Source organism: Channa argus, chromosome 6, assembly GCF_033026475.1.
Source record: "Channa argus isolate prfri chromosome 6, Channa argus male v1.0, whole genome shotgun sequence".
NCBI classification, from domain to species: domain Eukaryota; kingdom Metazoa; phylum Chordata; class Actinopteri; order Anabantiformes; family Channidae; genus Channa; species Channa argus.
The window spans coordinates 1695001-1715342 of NC_090202.1; the positions used below are offsets into that span (position 1 = coordinate 1695001).

The window sequence follows — 20342 nt, forward strand, 5'->3', positions numbered from 1 at the left end:
GGCATAAATAATTTTGTTTTGATGAAGTAATCTGTGTGCTTGCGTATTACTGCCACACTTACCTTGCAGGTAGTCAGCAAGATCACCTCCATTACAGTACTGCATGTGAGGACACAATGAGAGAAGCAGATTTTAGTCATTACGTATGCGTTTGTTGAAATCTCAGCTCAATCTCAGACGTATCACTTCATTTGCTGAACATCTGCAGCTTTAACAGTAGAGACAGTCGCTTGTTTGTTTCAAAAAAACAAAACAAAACACAAATGAGGTTCATTTGCTGAGTTAGGGTAAAAGCACATCGGTAAACTAGTCTACTTCTAATGCACAGGGATCATATTTCTATGGACTGGGACATCGGCCACTGTGACTCAGGAGGTAGAGCAGTCGTCCACTGATCCCAGGATTGTTGGTTCGATTGTCCACTTCCCCTGTCACATTTCAATGTCCTTGAGCAAGACACTGAACCCTGAGTTAGTCGCTCCCAGATAGTGCAGGGTTGTCAGCTAGTTATCAGGAAACACCTTAAATTTAGCAGAGCATCTCTCAGACACACTGCCAGATCTGTACAAAGAGCTAGAGAATTTCAGCTGTTCGTTTTCTATGAATATTCCGTCAAAATGTTATCGTACTATTACAGTTTGTGAATTGCAACAGCCACAAATGTTCAGAGGCTAACGTTAGCTTGTTTAGGCTAGCAAAGCAATAGTTCATTACATTAATCATTACTTTAAGGTGGCTGCTGCTTAACACCTAACTTAGTAGGCCTTAAAAGCTGCTTGGATAAGTAGTGAAACATTTCAAACCGAGAACAAAGAAGTCCAGTTGACATGATGCAGTCCTCTGATAACTGAGAATCTTCACCGACTTTGTTAGCAGTCTACCAACATTACCATTTACCCTGTCAACACAGACACCGTAGGCGATGTGTGTGAGTATGCATGTAAACTCACACACATTTGTTAGTTTGCTGTGTGTGCTGCAGCCTCTGTGGTTTTCTTTAAGATCTCCTATTTTTCTCCTATTATGACAAGGGTGTTAAGGAGGACATGCAGGTGTAAATAACAAACACACACACACTGTGCCAACCAAGCTTTTTAGGGGCATAGAAAACACAAAAACTACAATAGTGAAAATAAAATATTTAAAAAAAGTTGATTAGTCTTATTGAAACCAATAAAACCAATGACTATCATTTGAAGGATCCATCCCACCCTTGTTGATAGGATAGACTACAAAGTTTTATGTTTAAATATATTCATTTCATCAGTTTATTTTTTTTAAATTTAGTATCTAAATTGGTATTTAGAATTGTGGCTTATTAGTTGTATTGGTATCACCTAAATGATCTTTGGATCTTTGATATCCCATCATCTCTAGTGCAAATGGGTGAATGGGAAGTAGTGTAAAGTGCTTTGGGTACAATATGGTAGAAAGGTGCAGAACATTTACCCTAATTTATCAGAATGGCATTCATGCTTGAAACCCACAATGTTCTTTAAATAATTTTGCAGCCGAAAATTCTAAATAGATCCACAAACATATCTTTTAAACCAGAAACTATTTTCTAAAACCATTTGTGTATATAGTGTGGTCCTATTGGAGTTTAAAACCAACAAGGTTCAAAATGACTATAAAAGGAAGTTGCAGTTGAGCAATCTAACACAACCTTTTAAGTACTTTTAAGATTTCAGGGAACACGATTCCTAGAGGTGCAACTATAGTTTGTTTTCTCCTGTGCAGCCAGCCGAGTGTGTTGCAAAAACAAATGGAGAAAGTTGGGGAAGAAAGCAACAGTGAGGCTGTAAACTAAGAAGAAATTAGTACACAACTTTAAAGAAAACAAGAGAGAACAACATGAGAAGACTAAAAGTTGGGGGGGAACAGCAGTACAACCGTGTGAGCACAGACTGACTTTTCAGCATTTGTTCCAAAACAAATGTGACAGCACATGTGGAAGAGGATGTCAACACTAACTTATGAGCAGTCAGACAGTCATGTTTCTAAACTTACCTCCATGACCAGGAAAACAGAGTTGGGTGTTTCCTGGAAGACAAGAAACAGACAATGTTACAGAAGCCATTTATTCTGAAGCAGCTGTCAGCTCCACCAAAACAGCCACTGGATAAATTCCACAGTTCAACACAACAGCACAACCCCGTACGTAGCTTGGTACTAATAGTGGCTTATGAACCCATTATAATGCATATAATTCATAATATTAATAAATTATACCAAAAGTTTAAAGCTGTTAAACAATAAAACTCCAGTTTAGCAACATCTGAAATTGTTTCTATAAGTCTTTGATATACTTGCTCTTTACCAACACATACACCAAGACAACGATTGTTTACATCATTTCAGTGTTCACACAATTTCTTGCACATGGATGATTGACCACTAGGATCGACTTGCTAACAGAATTTCTTCCTTCAGATTTTTGAAAAGATAAACAGAAGCTATGGCACTATCCAATGATATTAATGTGGAAATCCCATCAAGGAAATATGACCAACACTTTAAATGGCAGGTATGCGGATGCAGGTAACTGTGGACAAGCTCAATAAGTTTTTTCCTTTTCGCTGTTGGTGTGGAAATTCAAAGCTACTTCTGAGGTCATCTGATATTGCCTCTCTGGTATATATAGAATTGCATCTCACATATGCAAAATGTTAATTTCATAAGATGTACCAAATTAACACAAGCTACATGAGGTTGTGAAATTACATACCCAGCCCTACTGAACTCCACAAAACTCTTAGGGACCTTACATACGAAGCCAGTGACTCTCTCACACCATTGCCAATAGTCAGAGCATAATGAATCTGCAGTGGTCCTGTCTGTCTGTGTAAGAGACAACCCTGATTGGCTGTTTACAATAGCTAATCAGCTCACAAAAAGCGACAAAGGGCTGACAATGCCTGTAGTACCATTTCCAACTCCTATATCTTTAATTAGAAGTACCTAGAAATCATCTGTATTGCGCAAGAGGGGTGTGAAAAGTTCCTTTTCTGCATGGAGAGAGTGGACATGCTAACTGCCCACAGTATGTGCCGTGTCTTTAAGTGCCACTGTTTGGCCCAGTGAGGTGGCAGGAAAATGCCACAATGCAATATCAGCAAAACACAACAACAAAAAGTAATGCTGCACTGCCCATAACTTTTAAACCGGTCAATGCATGAACAAATACACAGATGTAAGTGAAGGTAGTGTGACCACTATCTGCAGCACTCTGCAGCTATGCAAATCAACTGATGTAACACCCAATGGTAGTTAGCTTGTTTGTTGGGCAGATAAGACACTCAGTCTTTTCCAATTCCACACAAATGTTTTCTCCCACTGGGGCAGGTGGTGGTGGTGGTGGGGGATGGGCATCCAGTATTCAGACTGACTGTATTCATTTGAGAATTTGCATGTGTGTTGGGAAGGGGGTGGTCTACATAATGAGCATGTATTTTGCCGTGCAATGTGGAGAAGAGGGGGGATGGGAAAAGAGTCACCATGAGGTCAGAGGAGTGAATGTAACTGATCCATCACTGCCCACACACACAAACACACACACGGATATTCTTACACAACACGGCCCCTACTTAACGTCAGAGAACACTGAGGGTACTTCTAAGAAAAGTTGCTGGCTGGAGAAACCTTTATTTGAATTCAGTGTGTCTTTTGGCACTTTCACATGTTGTTTCTGGCTGCTGCAGTTGGTTCAGTTTGGATTGATTCCTAATTGCTAAGAAGCAAGATGAATTTCAAGAGGCAGGTGGTGAATGCAGCACACAGGGCAGCCTTTGTTGTTGAGCTTTTAAGAGGAAAATAAAGAAAGCTCCACGTGTTTACATGGACAAATGTTTTTAGAACGTGCTGTTCACATACTGAACTTGAAATACATATCAGTGGAATTTGGACATTAATGGGTTGCTTCCAGATGAGTGCTCAGGCTCCAATTTATTTCCCAGCCAGCACAAAATATTCAAACACAAATGTGATATAAATAACCCTTTTGTCAACAACAGCCTTGTTACAGTGATATTACGCTTGGAAACCCTTTCCCCATCAACAAAATCCAAAGGTTTGATATAAAAGATATTATTCTAAGATATGGAAACTCAGAATGCAATAAAGGCCTGAAAAATAGGAAGCACACAAACAAACAAAAAAGTACTGCCAAGACTCAATTGAGCCAAAACAACACTGTCTGCATAGTCATTCAGTCATTGCGTCACAACTCCCAAAGTGCAAAGTTATGTAACAATATGGGGGATGGGATATAGCCAAACTAGAGAAGAGAGGCTGTGGGTGAAGGGGAGAGAGTATGAGTGTGTATGCTTGAAAAGGGGGGGGGGGGGGGGCTAAGCATTAGTGAAAACCCAGTATGCTTGTGTCACGCAAGTGACAAGCATAATCTGTCAAATCCTGAGTAAACTGGTGTAGTAAAGTGTGTGCTCTGGCGTAACAGCAGTACACAGGAACAGGTGACTGCGTCGTATGAGTAGCAGGAAAACATTCTGTGCTCCCAACATAATGGTGTTGATTTTCAGTGTCTGCGAATCTGAAGTAAAGAGGGGAGTTCATTTTTTGTGATATTGTTGGATTCATAAAACACAAACACTGTATTGGTTCGATCATGTTTGGAAATGAAAAGAACATCCCATAGAAGTACACATGCCCGAAACAAGCTGTACTGTAATCAAGCCATGTGACGAGCTACAGCAATTACACACTTAGACAAACCAAACTGATCTACATAAAATTTCATTTTCACTTATTCATCTGTGGTAAACCTTTTCAAAGGCCTCAAGACACCACCTGATACAAGGCACAAACAAGATCATGTGAGTGTGTTTGTTCATGTTCCGTTCAAATGACTGGTTGTTGGTCTGTTCGGTGTAACAGAGATTCTTTCCCCCTCAGCCAGTTAAATGTCTGGAAAGCAAAGCTCTGTAAAGGAATGTGGACAGGAGGCCAGGGGGTTCACACTGCAGGTTTTCTAGGAAAACTCAATGGGCTCCAGACATCCACCCCAAGAGCATGTGCTTCCATGCTTTTTTCTTCCTAAGCTCTCTTCATGTGCAATCCTCCCAACTGTTAATTCCTCCTCTCTATTCAAAGTCCTTTTCAGGAGATTCAAATGCATCTAATTGCCGTCATTTACAACCATGAGATGCGATAGGAATCTTACGTAAAAGCTAATAAGCAAATAAAGTGAGCGAGATGCCAACTGAACAAGACAGACATTGATATTTGAATGTATTAGGAAAAAAGCTAGTAGATATATGTAGAATTAGGTTTATTCATGTTCATTAAAACATTTCTGAAAAGATTTACCCAACTGTACTCGTGTCCAACAGTATGCTATGGTAGCCATAATGTAAATGTTGATACCTCACAAATCCACGAAGGTTAGATACAAGCTCTGTACAAACAAATGTACTTGGACTGCACAATATGTTCTTTCATCATCGCAGTGTGCACATGTGCAACGTCACTGTGGCAAATTAACTTTGACATGTATTCCTTCAACTTTTGTTCTATGCTACTGTGTTGAGTTATGTTTTGTTTTTTGTGGGGGTGCAAGCAACGGTACTGAAAATAAGCAGATAATATTAAGTAAGTTGGAGATAAAACAAGTTGAACAGCGATTACTTATACTAAAGAGACTGTACCGACTGAGGAAAATGGACCAACCACAGTCCTCTTGGTGCAGTTTGCCTTGCCGCAACATATACTGTAGGTACATTTCTGGGAGGTGCACATCAGGCTACAGCACATGGTTTTATATGAGTATGTAGTAACGCAGTACTACCTACAGCACACAAAATGCATTTTTATTTTGTTTGTTTTTTTCAAACTAGGTGGACACAAGTAGTTTTTAAAATCAACTTAACAGCAAAGCAGCAACTTAACCACATCATACTGATTATACAGTTGCCACTTTATTAGGTACACCTGTGAAATATAATCCAATACAATATAGCAGATACAGCAACACAGTAACGTGGAAAGTGGATTTGTACTGGAGTGGATTATAAGAATGTTTTTATGTTTTGGCCCCCCTATTGAAAATGAATGAAGTGGCCAAAACATTAGAACCATCTCTTATTATAATGCACTTCAGTATGACTCCACAATATGACACCAATAATAAACAGAGAGTAGAATTATAACCATTTTGAAAGTTTCAACTTAAAAACCGAGAAATTATAAGTTTTACATGTAGAATTCATGGCAGAATTGGCAGTATTGGATTGTATTAGATTGTACAGGTGTACCCAATTATGTGACTAGTTAGTGTGTAATTATGCTAAAATCATCACTCTCTGCCAATCCCCAAAAATCCAAACACTTAAGCCAGATAATCCAACACTCTCTCACTGTATTGCACAGTAAGAGAGGAGACTGTGTGAGCCATGGAGCTGACTGTATAATTAGTTCACATTGTTGCAGCTTGCTTGCTTTCGTGAAGGAGCTCTCTGAGCTGCTCGGCCATGGTTTTAGAAAGCAGCAAATGAGGACAGCTACTCCAAATTAAGTACTTGCAGTATGTCATGGGCGAACACACTCCCACATCCAGCCCTGCAGTCTTTAGTCTGTGCACATCTATTATGAGAGGAAGGTATTTGGTGCTTCTTCCCCACTGAAGCCACTGGTGAATTATACACAGACAACCTGACGTAGAGTGCATTCACTAACGATAGCAAAGTGCATCCAAGCATATCGAGGCTTTAGAAAGGATCCTTTAATTAATACTGTATTTGCTTCAATCTATGTGTTTATTCAGTAATACTAACTGATTAACCATTTAATGAGTTACACCTGACATAAGCTTTAACTTTACTATCGCTTATCGATTATAAATTATCTTGATAAACTCTTATCTTAAATTAAGCACTTACAGATCGCACAGAGGTAAAATGTTCTGTGAAAGAATTTTGATGTTTTCATCAGTGCTTTTAACAAGGAGCAGATAACATGATGAGACTGTACAGTGTGGTTAACATATTAAGAAAGGACGATGAAGTACCAGAGAAGCAGCTAGCAGATATTGTTAAAATTATGTACATATTTTGAGTGATATCCAGCTCTTTATTCAACAATTAAGTGTAGTGATTGGTTTACGCCGAAATAATCTTTACCACTTTAAAACATAAAAATCAATTACATGTCCTTATGTTTAGATTATAAATGAAAATCCTTGCTTGAGTCAACAGTTTGACTCCACTAAGTGTTTTATGCCTATCCACATGCTGAAAATGCTTTAACTGTAATTTAACAGTGTCTACAAACTCAAATTAACAGTAACTTTTACATATTTCAGCTTTTTCTTTTATAAAAACAAGTAGTGGCTAGAGGTAAATAGACCAATGTTGAGTAAACCCAGTGACATACCATGGGTTTCCAACAACAGCAATAGCTTGAGACAGGGAAGAAGCCAAATGGGGATACAAGAAGTGAAACCAAGGGTAACGAGGAGAAATAGGCATGAGGAAAAAAAAAAAAAAAAAAAAAAACATACAGTACGAAATATATTAAGAAAGGAAAAAAGCAGTTGTTATTCTGAAAAGCTACAACACACAATACTCTCTTCATAGTCAACAAGAGAGAAAATGCACACCATTACTCAGGCTGCCAAAAAAACCCAAAACTAAACCGGTCTGCAGGGGACAGAAAAACGTAAGACAGCTGGTAAGAAAAAGAGACAGGAAGACACAGTTGCCTAAAGCTCTGTTTGACCTGCTCAGTGAGTTCTGCAAGCAACAGAGGTGCTGGATAAACAAACACAGGCCAAGTCATTAAAAAACTATCCACACAGCTGAGAAAGTGTGTTGAAAGACTGCGAAAGCATCAAATCAAAACAGCGGCAGTTACTCTGTGTCTGCCTGGTGCCAAGACCACAGTGGATGGTTTAAGGTTGGGTGACGGGCTGTGGTTGAGTCCACTGTTGATTTTAATATTATTGGATGGGTTGTCCCCATTATGGCAATAACAAATACATAGACATACCTTTGCAACTATGACCGTACTCGAATTAGCAGATCATGCACCGAGCCACGATAAATACCTGAAGTGCTCTAGCCACTTTAGGTATTTACCATGGCTTTATCATTATTATGAGTATCTCGGTCGGGGGCACACCTGGTGGGTAGGCGTGGGTAAGGTGCTGCTCCATCAATTGAGCTACCAGGCCACCAACTGGAACAGAGCTCAATCATAAGATCTATTGAAGTGGAGAAGGTGTTACAGAGTTGAGAGCTCTTGTTACATCTGATAAGGGCACAAATGGCCACTATGGTCTCGTAAGTCCCACAGATATTGAGGGCTTCATGGCCACATGTGAGTGAAATGGTCATTTATACCTTGGACAGAGTTCCCCCCGGATTGGATCTCTATGTTTTAAAAAATTAATTATACAGGTCTATTTCAATCCTGGTCCAAACGTTTGAACCTGTGAAAACATCTACTGTGGAGCTATAAGTCAATACTTTAGACGCCTCAGAGACTATATGACGTACTCATACATACACTGAGACAGCGTATGAGCGAGACCAGCTTACTTTATGAGGAGACAGAGCAGTTCTTTTAGATGATGTGGTCTGCATTAATTTTCCTAGCCCTATTTTTAACAACAAACTAATGCAACTCTTTCTATATCTATTCTGCCCCATCTCAGCTGACCTAGTCTGTATTAGTTGACTAGGTAACTTGCATACTTTTCAAGAAACATTTCTAAACGCGTTCTGTAAGACTCGATGGGGTTCCCTCCGCTATCTCCCCACGTAAGAGGTTATCTGTTAAGCAGAGCTGATGGAGGGATAAGGAGATGGTAGAGGAGTGTATGGTTGGATAGACTGAATTGCAGGGTGCCAGTGGGAGGGTTATGCAAACACAGGAAGTACCACTGCTATGTGGTAAGTGCTTCATCATTTCAACAGTTTATGCCTCGCTCCCCTTTACTCCCAATGCTTCTCTTTACACTCCAATGAACAGTCCTTTTAAAACCCCTTCTAAACATTCTAACAAAATTTCTGTCATTTCTGCTAGAGGGGACTTTTATAACAGCAAATGTAAACGGAGCAGAATATTATTTTCTATTCGGGACAACTATCATCTCTTAAATGTCCCCAAGTGAGAAACAAATTAACAGGTCAATGTAAATCTAATCATGAAGTCCCTGTTCTCTACAAAACTACACATACAACATTGTTATAAGCTGTGTAGCTGCAGTCCACTGCATAAATGCACTCTTAGCCTCTCATAACACCCACTACTAGTCAGGGATGAACAACCAACCTCTTTGTTTAGAGCACTTATAACATTACCTTTGCACTACAACAGCACCAGGACTTTTGAAGCTTTAAAAATATATATTGTAAGATTGTACTTCTAGCAAACAGGGGCTGAAGATGTAGTACAAGCCAGGACTCAGCTAGATGCTGAGCTCCCAGAAATATGACAGAAGTGAATCTGAGCCATATGAACATGGACCCATCAGACAGACATTGGGTGGAGGTATTATATATATTGCAGAAACAGACTGTATGTATTTTTGTCATGTCCATATGATTTAGAGTAATTCATAATTCTCAAATCGGTGAACTCCAATGTTTATGCCTTATGCTCTTTTTAAAGCTATTAAAGGCTGTTTATCTGCTGTAAACACCCGTTATGACAACGCCTACAGATAAAAGCTAATCCTGTCTATAGAGATTAATTTCAATGTCAATGCAGCGCACTCTTATTTCAACAGGGCTGTGCGTTAAATAAACATTAATAAAGTTGAAAGTTCACCTCCATCCACAGACCCACACCAGTTGACTGTAGCTCACATATAGCGATAATAGCCACATTAGACTTGAAGTATCTTTATTACTTACTAAATCACTAGTCAGAAGAGAAGTATAATCCAATGATAATTATTGACTTAATAATGATGAATTTTGAAATACCTAGAAAGTCATGGAAATTAACCCATTAAAATCAAAAGATAGGACATTTTCTCAAAATCTTCTCAGTCTGCACTTTGCTAAGACTTTGCTGAGACTGATAACTTAGTTTTTGTTTTAGAATTCTAAATAAGCACTGATTGTCTAGAGCAAAGGTTGTTCATTCAATCTGGGAAAATAGCAGATAATAGATCTGTGGGGATACCAATCTTATGGATTGGTTAGAGAGAGGTCTACTATCAACCAAACTTCTACTACCATGAATAGAGAAAAAAGCTGTAATGACCCTTCACTAGCCTGCTAACAAAACAGATTATGTAGTTTTGTAGGACACATTCAAGCACAGAAAGGTTGCATTGGGGAAACAGTTTATATTTTAAGAGCGTCTACCCATGCTATGGTACACTCAGGCCTCAAACCCTCCAAGACTGCACTCATTCTAATTTTGTATAGGATGTACAGTACAATGTATCATTGACAACTGGAATGAATCACTGCAACTGTATGATCCTGAATTAGCCAGCTTTATAGAGAGAGACCACACCAAATAGAATAGCTATTAGCAACTTAAATTCCATTGACAAGATATTTGTGGATGGAGATTCATTTGACTAAATAGAAAATTCTTTGACACTTGATCCACTGGTACTGGACCAAACTCTACTTATGTGCAAACAAAAGAACAGCAGAGCAAACATGAAATGAAGATAAATATCAACACACTAATGGATACTAAAATTCACAAATTATGTAATTCAAATAATGTAATTAAAAACTTACCTGGACATCATAAAGTGCAACAATGTTTTCATGCTGCAGCTCCTGAGTAAAAGCAGAGCAAAAAAAAAAAAAAGTTGTATTAAAACAAGCATCAAGTAGTGTTCAGGAGCTACAGTGAGATGAAGACTGAAGGGTTCTCTGTCACGCAATGAAAATGTTAAATCATATTTTAAGAACAAAGAGAAGATAAGTGAGTTGCAATTCACGGATGTCCTCACCTTCAGGATTTTGATTTCTTTGCCAAGAAGGATTTGGGACTTGGAAAGGTTCTTCTTATTAATGCTTTTGATAGCCACCTCCCAATCGGTTTTCTGTGGACCAGAGAATAAAGTTAAACACAAGCTCCTTTTATTTGAATTTCTATCCTGGACTGCCAGGCCAGCATCACTGTACTGGTGATAAAACACAGGAAACCTAAACCTTTCCAGTAGCACTAGGTCACTTAAGTTTCTGACAGCTTGGCTTCAGCCTTTTACTCTTAATGACATGCCGAAGGACGCCGCACTCCAATGACAGCTAGAGTGGCACCCAGCCTACTTACACTAAGCGAGAGCAGAGGGACCTATTTTTTCTTTGGGCTGACATGCTTCCAAATGACTTCCTCGAGTGGATATAAAAAGACATTTGGAGCTCATGTGAGCTGAAGGGCTCTCAAGACATGTGCTGCACATGCAAACACCCAACTGGGACACAGAAATAAACCCAAGAGAATGTGAGACTGTTTCTATGCCCTCAAGGAAAAAAAAAAATAGACACACACACACACACACTAAGGAAGGAAAAAATAGACATGTTTTTCCAAATTAATCTAGGTTAATAAGAGATGTTCTGCCTAAAGGCTGGCATAGAAACCAGAACTTGAGTGAGACTGCATGTGAATGACATGAACTCCGTGTGTGCATGTTGGCAAAACCAAGCCAACAGCATCCAACTCTGGCTTACTGACAGCACTACATATATAAATTACAACAATTAGTCTTCAATCGTGTTCTCCTGGAGGGTGAGAGAACTGTTGGTTGGTTGGGGTCCAATAAATCAAAACAATAGATTGGTGGCAAATAATGTGCACTGCATTCCACTCAGTCATGCCACAAAAACAGTAGCACACTTTAATTTTCCAGCACAACACATGACTTCATCTATGAATTATGCCAATTATAGAGGTGTGAGCAACATCAGCAAAGTCAGCCAGACATTGGCTGGAGGAGCTGTGATAGAGTAAAGTCTGACACCTAGAGCAGAAAACCCCAGCACAAAGGAGTATGAACCTCTCTTATACCATATTTGTCTAATTATAATCACTGCAGGCAACATTATGCTAATGTCCAAACAAGGATGGAGTACGTACTTAAACCTTTTAAAAGGAGGATGGGAAAGGGACAACACTGTGTTGCATCTCCCATGTTTCAAAAACACTCTTTATGTGTTTGGAACTTAAGGAAACCGACGGTTTAATTTTAGAAGACAGGAGTATTTTTGCTTTCTTATTTGATATAGGAATTCAAGCTGCTAAGCAGTTCTGGGCTTCTTTGGTCAAATTTCTTACTACACAAAGCTGCAAATGTTTTCAGATTATTTTACTACTGAGCTATGCTGTAATACTTGACATTGTGTTGCTGAAATAAGCAACCTTTGTCATTGAGTACATATACATTTTTCACAGATGTGAAAATGAACCATGCCATGTGCATTTCTGCTCCCCCCACCCCATCACTGGTGCCGACTTTGGAACTGTGCACTGATAACAAGTCAGATGGTCCTTCTCCTCTATAGCAGAGGACACAGTGTCCAAAAGTTCCAAAAATAATTTCAAATTTATACTTTAGAGCACAGGACAGTTTTCCACTTTAAATGAGGCAGCAACATTTCTGGATTCTGTTTATATATAGTTGTTTGCATGATGGTTTAACTTACAATTTTGAATGCAGAGAAAAAAACGTTTACCAACTATGGTTGTCAGAGCTTTTCCTAAACCTATGTGCTGCCTGAAGATCTGACATTTACACAAGGCCCTATGCTTTACAGTCATACAGCTGCTTTTTAATCCTTTATAAAAACACAGTAAACTAAATATCCATGGACCCTGGACTACTGGTCCGGTAATATGAGATATTTGCAAATGCCACCTGGGACAGAGAAATTGTAACCAAACTTTTCCCAAAGCTGTGCCACTTCTCTGAAAGCTGTAGTTTTTGGCATGAGGTGCAGAAGGCCAGTGCCGAGTATCTACATCTATCACATCTATCTGTGGCTGCTACATACTGGTAATGGATGTTAATTGTATGATTGCACTGAGCCTTTGCATAGCCTTATGATATCACAGTGCAACAAGAGCCTATACAGCCGTCACCACCTAAGAAATGAAGTCATCCATCAAGTCTACTGCATATGCAGGTAGCTCTAACCTTCCTGCTTCTCCGAGGTGGAAATAATCCTATAAATAGGCTACACCGCATGCAGATGGTAAGACTTAGAGACAGTAATTACACGGATCACATGCTAGGTACATTTCAACACGACAAGGTGGCCTGTGAGCAGGGGACAGATGTGGTTACACGTGCACACCTTGTGATGACTGGGTGATTGTTTGCAGGCCTATAAGCTCGTTATTGATTCTTACAAAAAGGAGGACTCAAACTGCACTCTGCTCAAGCTTCAGCAGGGAGGGAGGGGGGGGGGGGGCTCCTCTAATGAGGCTTTCATTGAGGAATTCAGGACCATCTGTTTCACACCAGTGGCAACAGGGACGACATGATGTCACCTCCTGCATCTCAGGCACACATAGAAAACAAACCCACCATCCTAGTGTCCTCCTGTGACAGAAAACCACACCCCAATCAAATGTAATGGTTTAATGACATTTCTAAGCATTAAAGTCTAAGAGGTCTGAGAGCTTCAGTATGCCTGACTCTTTTGCAGCTATTACATAAGGAAGACTCCTATCATTTAAAAGGCAAAGGAAAAACACTGCATCCCATCCTCCTTTCTGCCTCAGTACGTCAGCAAGTCATTCACTGCTGCCTGACTCATCCATTTCATGAATGAACTAGAGGACATGAATACAGTTATATCATCAGTTATAACGATAGGCTGATGATGTATGACTGAAATCAAATGTGGCAGAATGACTAAACATAGCATCTGATAGGATCTAAATATCTAGTTATACAAATAACTGTAGCACAATATTTCAACTCCCCCAAAATGAGAGCCGATCTACATCTACTGCCACTGACCCAGATTTTGAAATGACGCTACCTACTTGCCGTTTTTCCCTAAAGAGGAGAATGAAGAAAGGATGACGAGCTTTTATTTACCTTCCTGTGTCTTCCTTTGAACACCACAGCAAAGGCACCGTGTCCAACCAGGTCTTTTCTGCTATACTCAAAATCCCCCACCGTCTCCATTGTGGCGAGCTGGTAGTTCGGCTAATACCGGCCGCTGATGGGCAGCGTTATACGTTCCTCTCCTCTTTGGAAACCAAGTCTGGAGCAAATGATCCACTCACTGGTTGCACTGCGGGTTTATTTCATGACAGTCTGCTCTAAATGTGCCTTTAAACAAGAAATGCCGCATAAAATAATGCATTCCCGTGCCCTCTAACTAGGCTGGGGTGTGTGTAATGTCACACACAGCAGGCGACTTTGAGCATGACTAGCAACAATCCTGAGCTGTTACGGTGCCAGAAGTCAGTCTTTGATCCGGTTTTGCATTGCTCTCATAGGAGGCCCACTAACAGCGTGTCCCCAGTCACCTAGCTTGTTCAGAGGGACGGTGCGGCTACATGGTGCCCAGTCTGCTGGGCAGGACGATGCAGAGAGCGAAGCGGCTGCAGACACCGAGCCATCAGCTAGCCTGACAGAACCCAGGGGCTACACCAAGCGTCATAGCTGGTGACCATAGCAGGTCTGAGCAAACATGCTAACAATATTATGTCACTGACGTTGGCTCGTGTGCTTCTATTAAACTGCACAAATGGTAGAACGCTGCTGTAATAACGTTAAACCTCGCCAGCATTAGTCCAGAGTCACTGTTTCGTTAGCATAATGGAGCACAGAACTAGACGGTGACCTTATTATTGGTCTTTGTTTTGTTTAAAAAAAAAAGATGTCCGAGACCACAGGATACGTCCCTGTCCTCCAGAAAAACACTGACGTTTTTTCCAGTAAGCGTTAATTTCATCCGTGTAGCAGCACAACAAAGCTTCGCTGCCTGCCCCGTCTTCAAGCGTTAGAGGGCAGCTAACGTTCGCAGTAAGAGCAGCTGTCGCATCCAGTTACGTCTGCTTCCACTTGAAGGAACCACACGTTAATTTACCGAATAAAACTGTACAGTTTTACTCCGTGTACACGTCTCCTCATAACAAACGGCAGCCACCGTCCTCCTGCTGCTCACTTAAACAACACTGAAAACTAGTGCCATGCTCCCTACTTATATGCTATCCTTCCGCGGAGGCCAATTTTAAATCGTTCCCTCCGCTTTGAGAACTAGTCCGGCTAATCCGCCTAAAAGGACCTGCTTGAAAATATAAAGCAATTAGCCACAGTATTTCTTTGTGTTATAATTATTCGTATGTGTATTAATATATCTTGATATTAATTGTGTATATACCCACAGAGCGTGGGTAGGTATAATCAACGAATCCTTTCTTAAAGTAGTCTTATGTACAACTAGATAGAATTCTTATATCTAACATTTTTTAAATAGTAAGGTTCAATTATGTGAGTATAAACCCTAAATTATATTTGTATATTTCTTTTGTTGACTATTTCTTAGTTTGTGTTTTCAGCCAGCAGAGGGTGTCAGCTCTTAACTCAGGCTGTACAGTACAATGAAATGTTCACGTAAGCTTGAATGTTTTTAAAGGTTGACACAAACACATTACTTGATATTTTCACCGACACGTTTAAAACACGGAATTCTTTACATTTTTCTTATTTTTTACAATTAGCAATTATATGTAGAAACACTAATAGAAATATGTTTTGATTTTTGTTTTTTCAGGTTAAACAGCTTCAGTCCCCCTCTTTTATTCTATGTTTTGTGTCCTTAAAAACATAATAAATTTTTTTTTCCATTTTTCCATTCCATTGTTTTCCTTAACATTTTTGGACAGTTACTTACGCACAGCTCTCTTAAGGTCCCACCGTAGTATTTCAATTGGGTTGAGGTTTCACTTGATTATTCAAAACCCTTGTTTCCTTTATTTTTCAGCCTTTCTAATATGTGGGTGCTTCAGGTCATTGTCACAGTTTCTGTTGCATGACCCAATTTCAACCAAGCTTAGGCTGTTGGACAGATGGCCGCACATTTGCCTCTAAAATCCTCTATTATAAAGAGGAGTTCATAGTCGACTCAGCGACTGCAACGTTCAAAGTTTGACAGTGTGTGAGATGTTTCTGCTGAAATGCTGCGTTTGGTTTTCACCAAATAATTGTAATTGTACTGTCATTGACATTAACATGCTCAGTGAGGCCTGAAATGGAGTTTTTGTTTTCTTTTGTATTCCTCTGAGCATTGCATTTTTTTCTACTCCTGGGAAGATTGACAGCTGTCTTGAATATTTTCCACTTATTTTTCTCACTGTAGGACACTGAACTCCGGGTTGATGTGCAGCAACAGTTGCTCATGTCCTTCCCTCTTGGCATTGTGTTAACACACACCTGAATGCTGCTGAGGGGCTGCTTAGTATTGTCCACGTTTATTTTTTTTTCTTTTGGGATTAATTTTTGTGAAATAAATAATGTCACAGTGACATTTCTCATGTTGTAATAATAAGACTCACTACAATCAGAAGAGTTTTATTATGTTTTTATACCAAAAATAAAGTTTTGAGAGAGTGGGTACTATCATATATTTATTTGGGAATTAAATTATCCAGGTTATTTCTTTTGCACTTTTCCATTTGCCCTATTTGGGAAGATCATCATGGAGAGTCTGACAAAAGAAATGGGAGAGTTTAATTATTAGCCTACAACCAACTGTCTACATGTTGGACCAACCAAACTGTGGTGAAGAGGGTGTTTGTCAGAGACTCTTATAAATTAAATGAGTAACTGATATTCCTGATTTTACCAATAGTATGTCTTCTTCATGCTTTTCCATGTTCTCTTAACGTACATGTTGGTAAGTAAACATTTAAACACACAATGTACAAACTCGTCCAGTGGATTATCTGTCAGGCTGTGTCTCTCCAACCCCTTAACATTAGTTGTGCAGCCAGTTTAATCTTTTCCTGCCTGAGAAATATTGCAACTTTGTAGAGGAGGCTGACGTCACACCACCTGTGAATACTCTGGTATCTTGCCCTCCAGCAGCAGAATAGTGTATGCTGCTTAAGACGGGAAAGAACAAGGGGAAAAAATGAATTTGTTGAGACATTTTCTTTTTTCTCTCAAACAGGGCTGGGATCTTCTGTCGCTCAGACACTGGGCGTAGGCCTTACTAAAAAATAAAACCGAAGCTGACATATATCCCTGATGGCTGATAGCCAGGAGGGATGCACATTGACCTGAGACATGGACTCAAGAGGTCCTGTCATAATAATTACTAACTGATATTTTTAAGTTAGAAAAATGTCCTGGTTCCTAGTTACACCACTGATCTTTTATCTCTTGGATATATGTGCTCAGTTCCAAAGTCTACAAGGAACAAAGGTTTTGCCAACAGCACCACAGACTTCATGATGGCCTAATATAGAAAATCAAGTTTACTTATTGAAATCAAGAAGCTGCCGTATTTGTTTTCTCCACATGTATATTCCTGGTTGATTAATTTCTCTACATGACAGACTATTGTCCTATAGCTTTGAAGTTTTCATATTTGCAGTTGGTTATTATGAGTGCACATGGAGACAAACATTTTTGTCCCGTGCATTACACTGAAAGCACATTAAGGGCTTCAAGGCTTTTACACACACAACAACCATATTTACCAGTGTGTTATCCCAAAGCTGCATAAAGAGTTTTACAGACAATAAATTATACTGAAAGCTATTTTTGTTTCATTTTCAGGTTTGCACATACAGGATTTACTGTTGTATTGGATTTGAGCATTTAGCCATGTAGAGGACAAATAACCATGTAAAACTCCATTACAATGTGTAACTGATAAACTAGGTCAGTGTAAAGGATGTTTATAATGAGTCTTGGGAAAAGGCAGGCGGTCAGATGTACCAGCCCATGTATGTGCTTACGCCTAAATTCTGCTGGGTTTACATAAAAGGGGTTAACCACCTGCTTCAGGTCGGAGAAAATGATTTGGAAATTGCAACAGTGAAGCACCTATTTCACGGTGCACTTCTACACACTGCAGTCCAACGCACTGCAGTTTCTATACTGCGTTACGCTTTTACGAAGGTTGTGTGGGCACCACCTACATTTTATCTGTTGGGAAAACCCCTGATAAAACCTTCTCAAACTCCTTAGAAAGTGTAGGTGTGCTAATGCATAAATAGACAATCTCATTTCCATCCAGAAACCTAAACCTGGTGATTCTACTAACAGCAGAATCACTAATCGTAAGCAATAAACTCTGTGTTGAATTTTGTTGACATTCAGGAACAGGTCAGATCTCAGGTCAGATCCCCCCCCCCCCCCCAGTCATATGATGATTCCTGGTAATCATTAACAACAGGCATTGTTCTCAAGAAACATGTTCATATTCGCTGATAGAAAAGCACTAGTGCACAAGTTGAATTTAACTGAACTGCTTGAGACTTGACACTTGCTGTTATTAGTGTCTCTATAACTTGAAGGGGTCAGTCTGATTTCCAAGATACAGCAATGAATCAGTAATCTGGAATGAACATGTCATCATTCTCATTACCATGAAACACTGTTTCAACACCTCGACAAGCCCGAAGCTATTTTTATATGTTGGGTTCAGACAGTATTTTGGTGGTTTGGTGTAGTAACATAAAATAAAACACAGTGAGTTGAATCCATGTTAATATTTAGGATGGAAAAACTGCATAATTAAAATACTATTTTCCCTTCAGAGAAACGTTGGTTATTAATTGGTCAGACATTAGGGTATATAGTCCTAAATATGAACAGGCCATGTGGCTAATCACCATGCCATACTTACGCATGTACAGTATTTGAATAGTAGTAAACATTTCACAGAGAGAAGGAGGAGAGAGATGTTTCATACAATTCACATGTCTGCTCCTCAAAGTACAGCCATAGGAAGCAAGTTAAAGATCATCTAGAACATCTAGACTTTTAAAAACAGTGTTATACTTGCAGCCTCTCACATGCATGACACACAGTCATTCAGAAAAGTAAAAAAAAATCTTCTAAAATCTGCATCTAGGACTGTTTCATTTCTTCTTCTTGTTCTTGGCTGATGCATGACCAGGCTTGGAGGTTGGGTTGTATGTGGAGGACACCACCATGGTGAGGAGCAGCAGCACAGGCACCAGGAGGTATGGGGCGTATATGGAGACAAGCAGCCAGCGTTCCTGCAGGGTCTGGGGACCAGGGTGGGGTCTGATGGGGAACTGATAGAAAAGAATGTGGGCTAAGATTGGGATCAGTGTGGTAGCCACATGGGTAGAATACACGATGGCAGGAGTCCTGATCCATTTACAGCCACCTGGAAGACAAGAAACATGCTGAGTGATTAAAAGATGATCTGGGCTACAGAACATTATGTCTGGTAGAAAGTAAAAATAACCTTATAATAGCAGCAAGTCTTCATTTCTCGAGAAACATTTCTTGTAAGGGAAATGTCGTTTAAGACCTAATCACATGTCTGACATTATGTATCTACCAGCTCAGAACATTGAATTGACACACCACTAAAGTGACCTACTATACTACACCGTCACTGTCCTGTCACACTGAGTAATGCCGAATTCAGCCATTCCCCCTAAATGATCCCATAAAGTCATGACTTGGTGTTGAAACGTTCATCGTCCTGTGTCGCAGAGTAAAACATGCGTATACATGCACGCACAACGAGATCAACCACAGTTTGTGTTGACTGACCTTTCAGGAAAGCATAAGCTGCGACGGGAAAGAAAGGCGTCTGTAGCAAAGCCTCGCAGAAAATAAAAGACTTGAACCACTCTGGAGGGTCCACCACCATGGGGTCTTTGTACTCTTCTGCGTACCACCTGAGAAGATCTTTGAGCTGGTGGAAGGACAGAAGTCACGTTAGAACAGAGCAGTTTGTGCTTCAGTCTCTTGACCGGGTGCTGCCACTTACCGGCTGGGGATACACATGTCCGGGCAGCAGGGCCTGCAAGTCAATAAACAGGGTGATAGGAATGTGGGTGGCAAAGTAGAAGAAAAAAAGGATTTCTAACACACGGACAAACATCGTCTCTAAAGTCCACAGTGAAGTTAGAGCAGAATAGCGGACTCGAGTTCACAGCAGCGATAACAGCTGTGGCGTAGAAACGCGTGTTTCCAAGATGGATCTCATTGGCTCCCAGAGGGAGTGGGCGTTCCTGGCCGGGCGCGACGCTGCGTTTAGGAGCAACCTCGTAAATCTCAGTGTAACTAGCTCGGAAAAGTTATTGGCCAAAGCAAAAAAACAAAAACAAAAAAACCCCAGAAACATTAAAAAACCAATTGAAAACATTGCAACTATGAAATAAGTAAGTAAGTAAAA

At 39.9% G+C, this 20342-nt stretch overlaps 2 protein-coding genes across 8 annotated transcripts in view; both read right to left on the minus strand.

Annotated features, from left to right (window-relative positions):
* Positions 1-15132, minus strand: part of ulk2 (unc-51 like autophagy activating kinase 2) — a 35875-nt gene extending 20743 nt beyond the window's left edge. For 3 of the 7 annotated variants that reach the window (XM_067506951.1, XM_067506947.1, XM_067506946.1), the window contains exons 1-5: positions 14039-15132; positions 10940-11032; positions 10722-10763; positions 2011-2043; positions 63-99 (exon numbers count right to left, since the gene is read on the minus strand). In XM_067506951.1, the coding sequence (XP_067363052.1) occupies positions 63-99; positions 2011-2043; positions 10722-10763; positions 10940-11032; positions 14039-14128 (295 nt within the window). In that variant the 5' untranslated portion in view covers positions 14129-15132. The remainder of the gene's footprint in view (positions 1-62; positions 100-2010; positions 2044-10721; positions 10764-10939; positions 11033-14038) is intronic. The other 4 variants (XM_067506948.1, XM_067506952.1, XM_067506949.1 and 1 more) reach the window with 4 other exon arrangements.
* Positions 15133-18657: 3525 nt separating this feature from the next.
* Positions 18658-20140, minus strand: tmem97 (transmembrane protein 97). The gene is made up of 3 exons (XM_067506964.1): positions 19935-20140; positions 19715-19859; positions 18658-19319 (listed from the first exon to the last, which is right to left on the minus strand). Exons 1-3 carry the CDS (start codon positions 20046-20048, stop codon positions 19045-19047), a joined length of 534 nt encoding a protein of 177 aa, XP_067363065.1. The 5' UTR covers positions 20049-20140; the 3' UTR covers positions 18658-19044.
* Between the last annotated feature and the right edge of the window lie 202 nt (positions 20141-20342).

Excerpts from the sequence above, each read along its gene's own strand:
- tmem97 (XM_067506964.1), bottom strand. The coding sequence starts at position 20,048 with ATGTTTGTCCGTGTGTTAGAAATCCTTTTTTTCTTCTACTTTGCCACC. Across the intron at positions 19,860-19,934 it reads GACATGTGTATCCCCAGCCG|CTCAAAGATCTTCTCAGGTG; the intron begins GTAAGTGGCAGC and ends TCCTTCCACCAG. Across the intron at positions 19,320-19,714 it reads AGCTTATGCTTTCCTGAAAG|GTGGCTGTAAATGGATCAGG; the intron begins GTCAGTCAACAC and ends CTTGTCTTCCAG.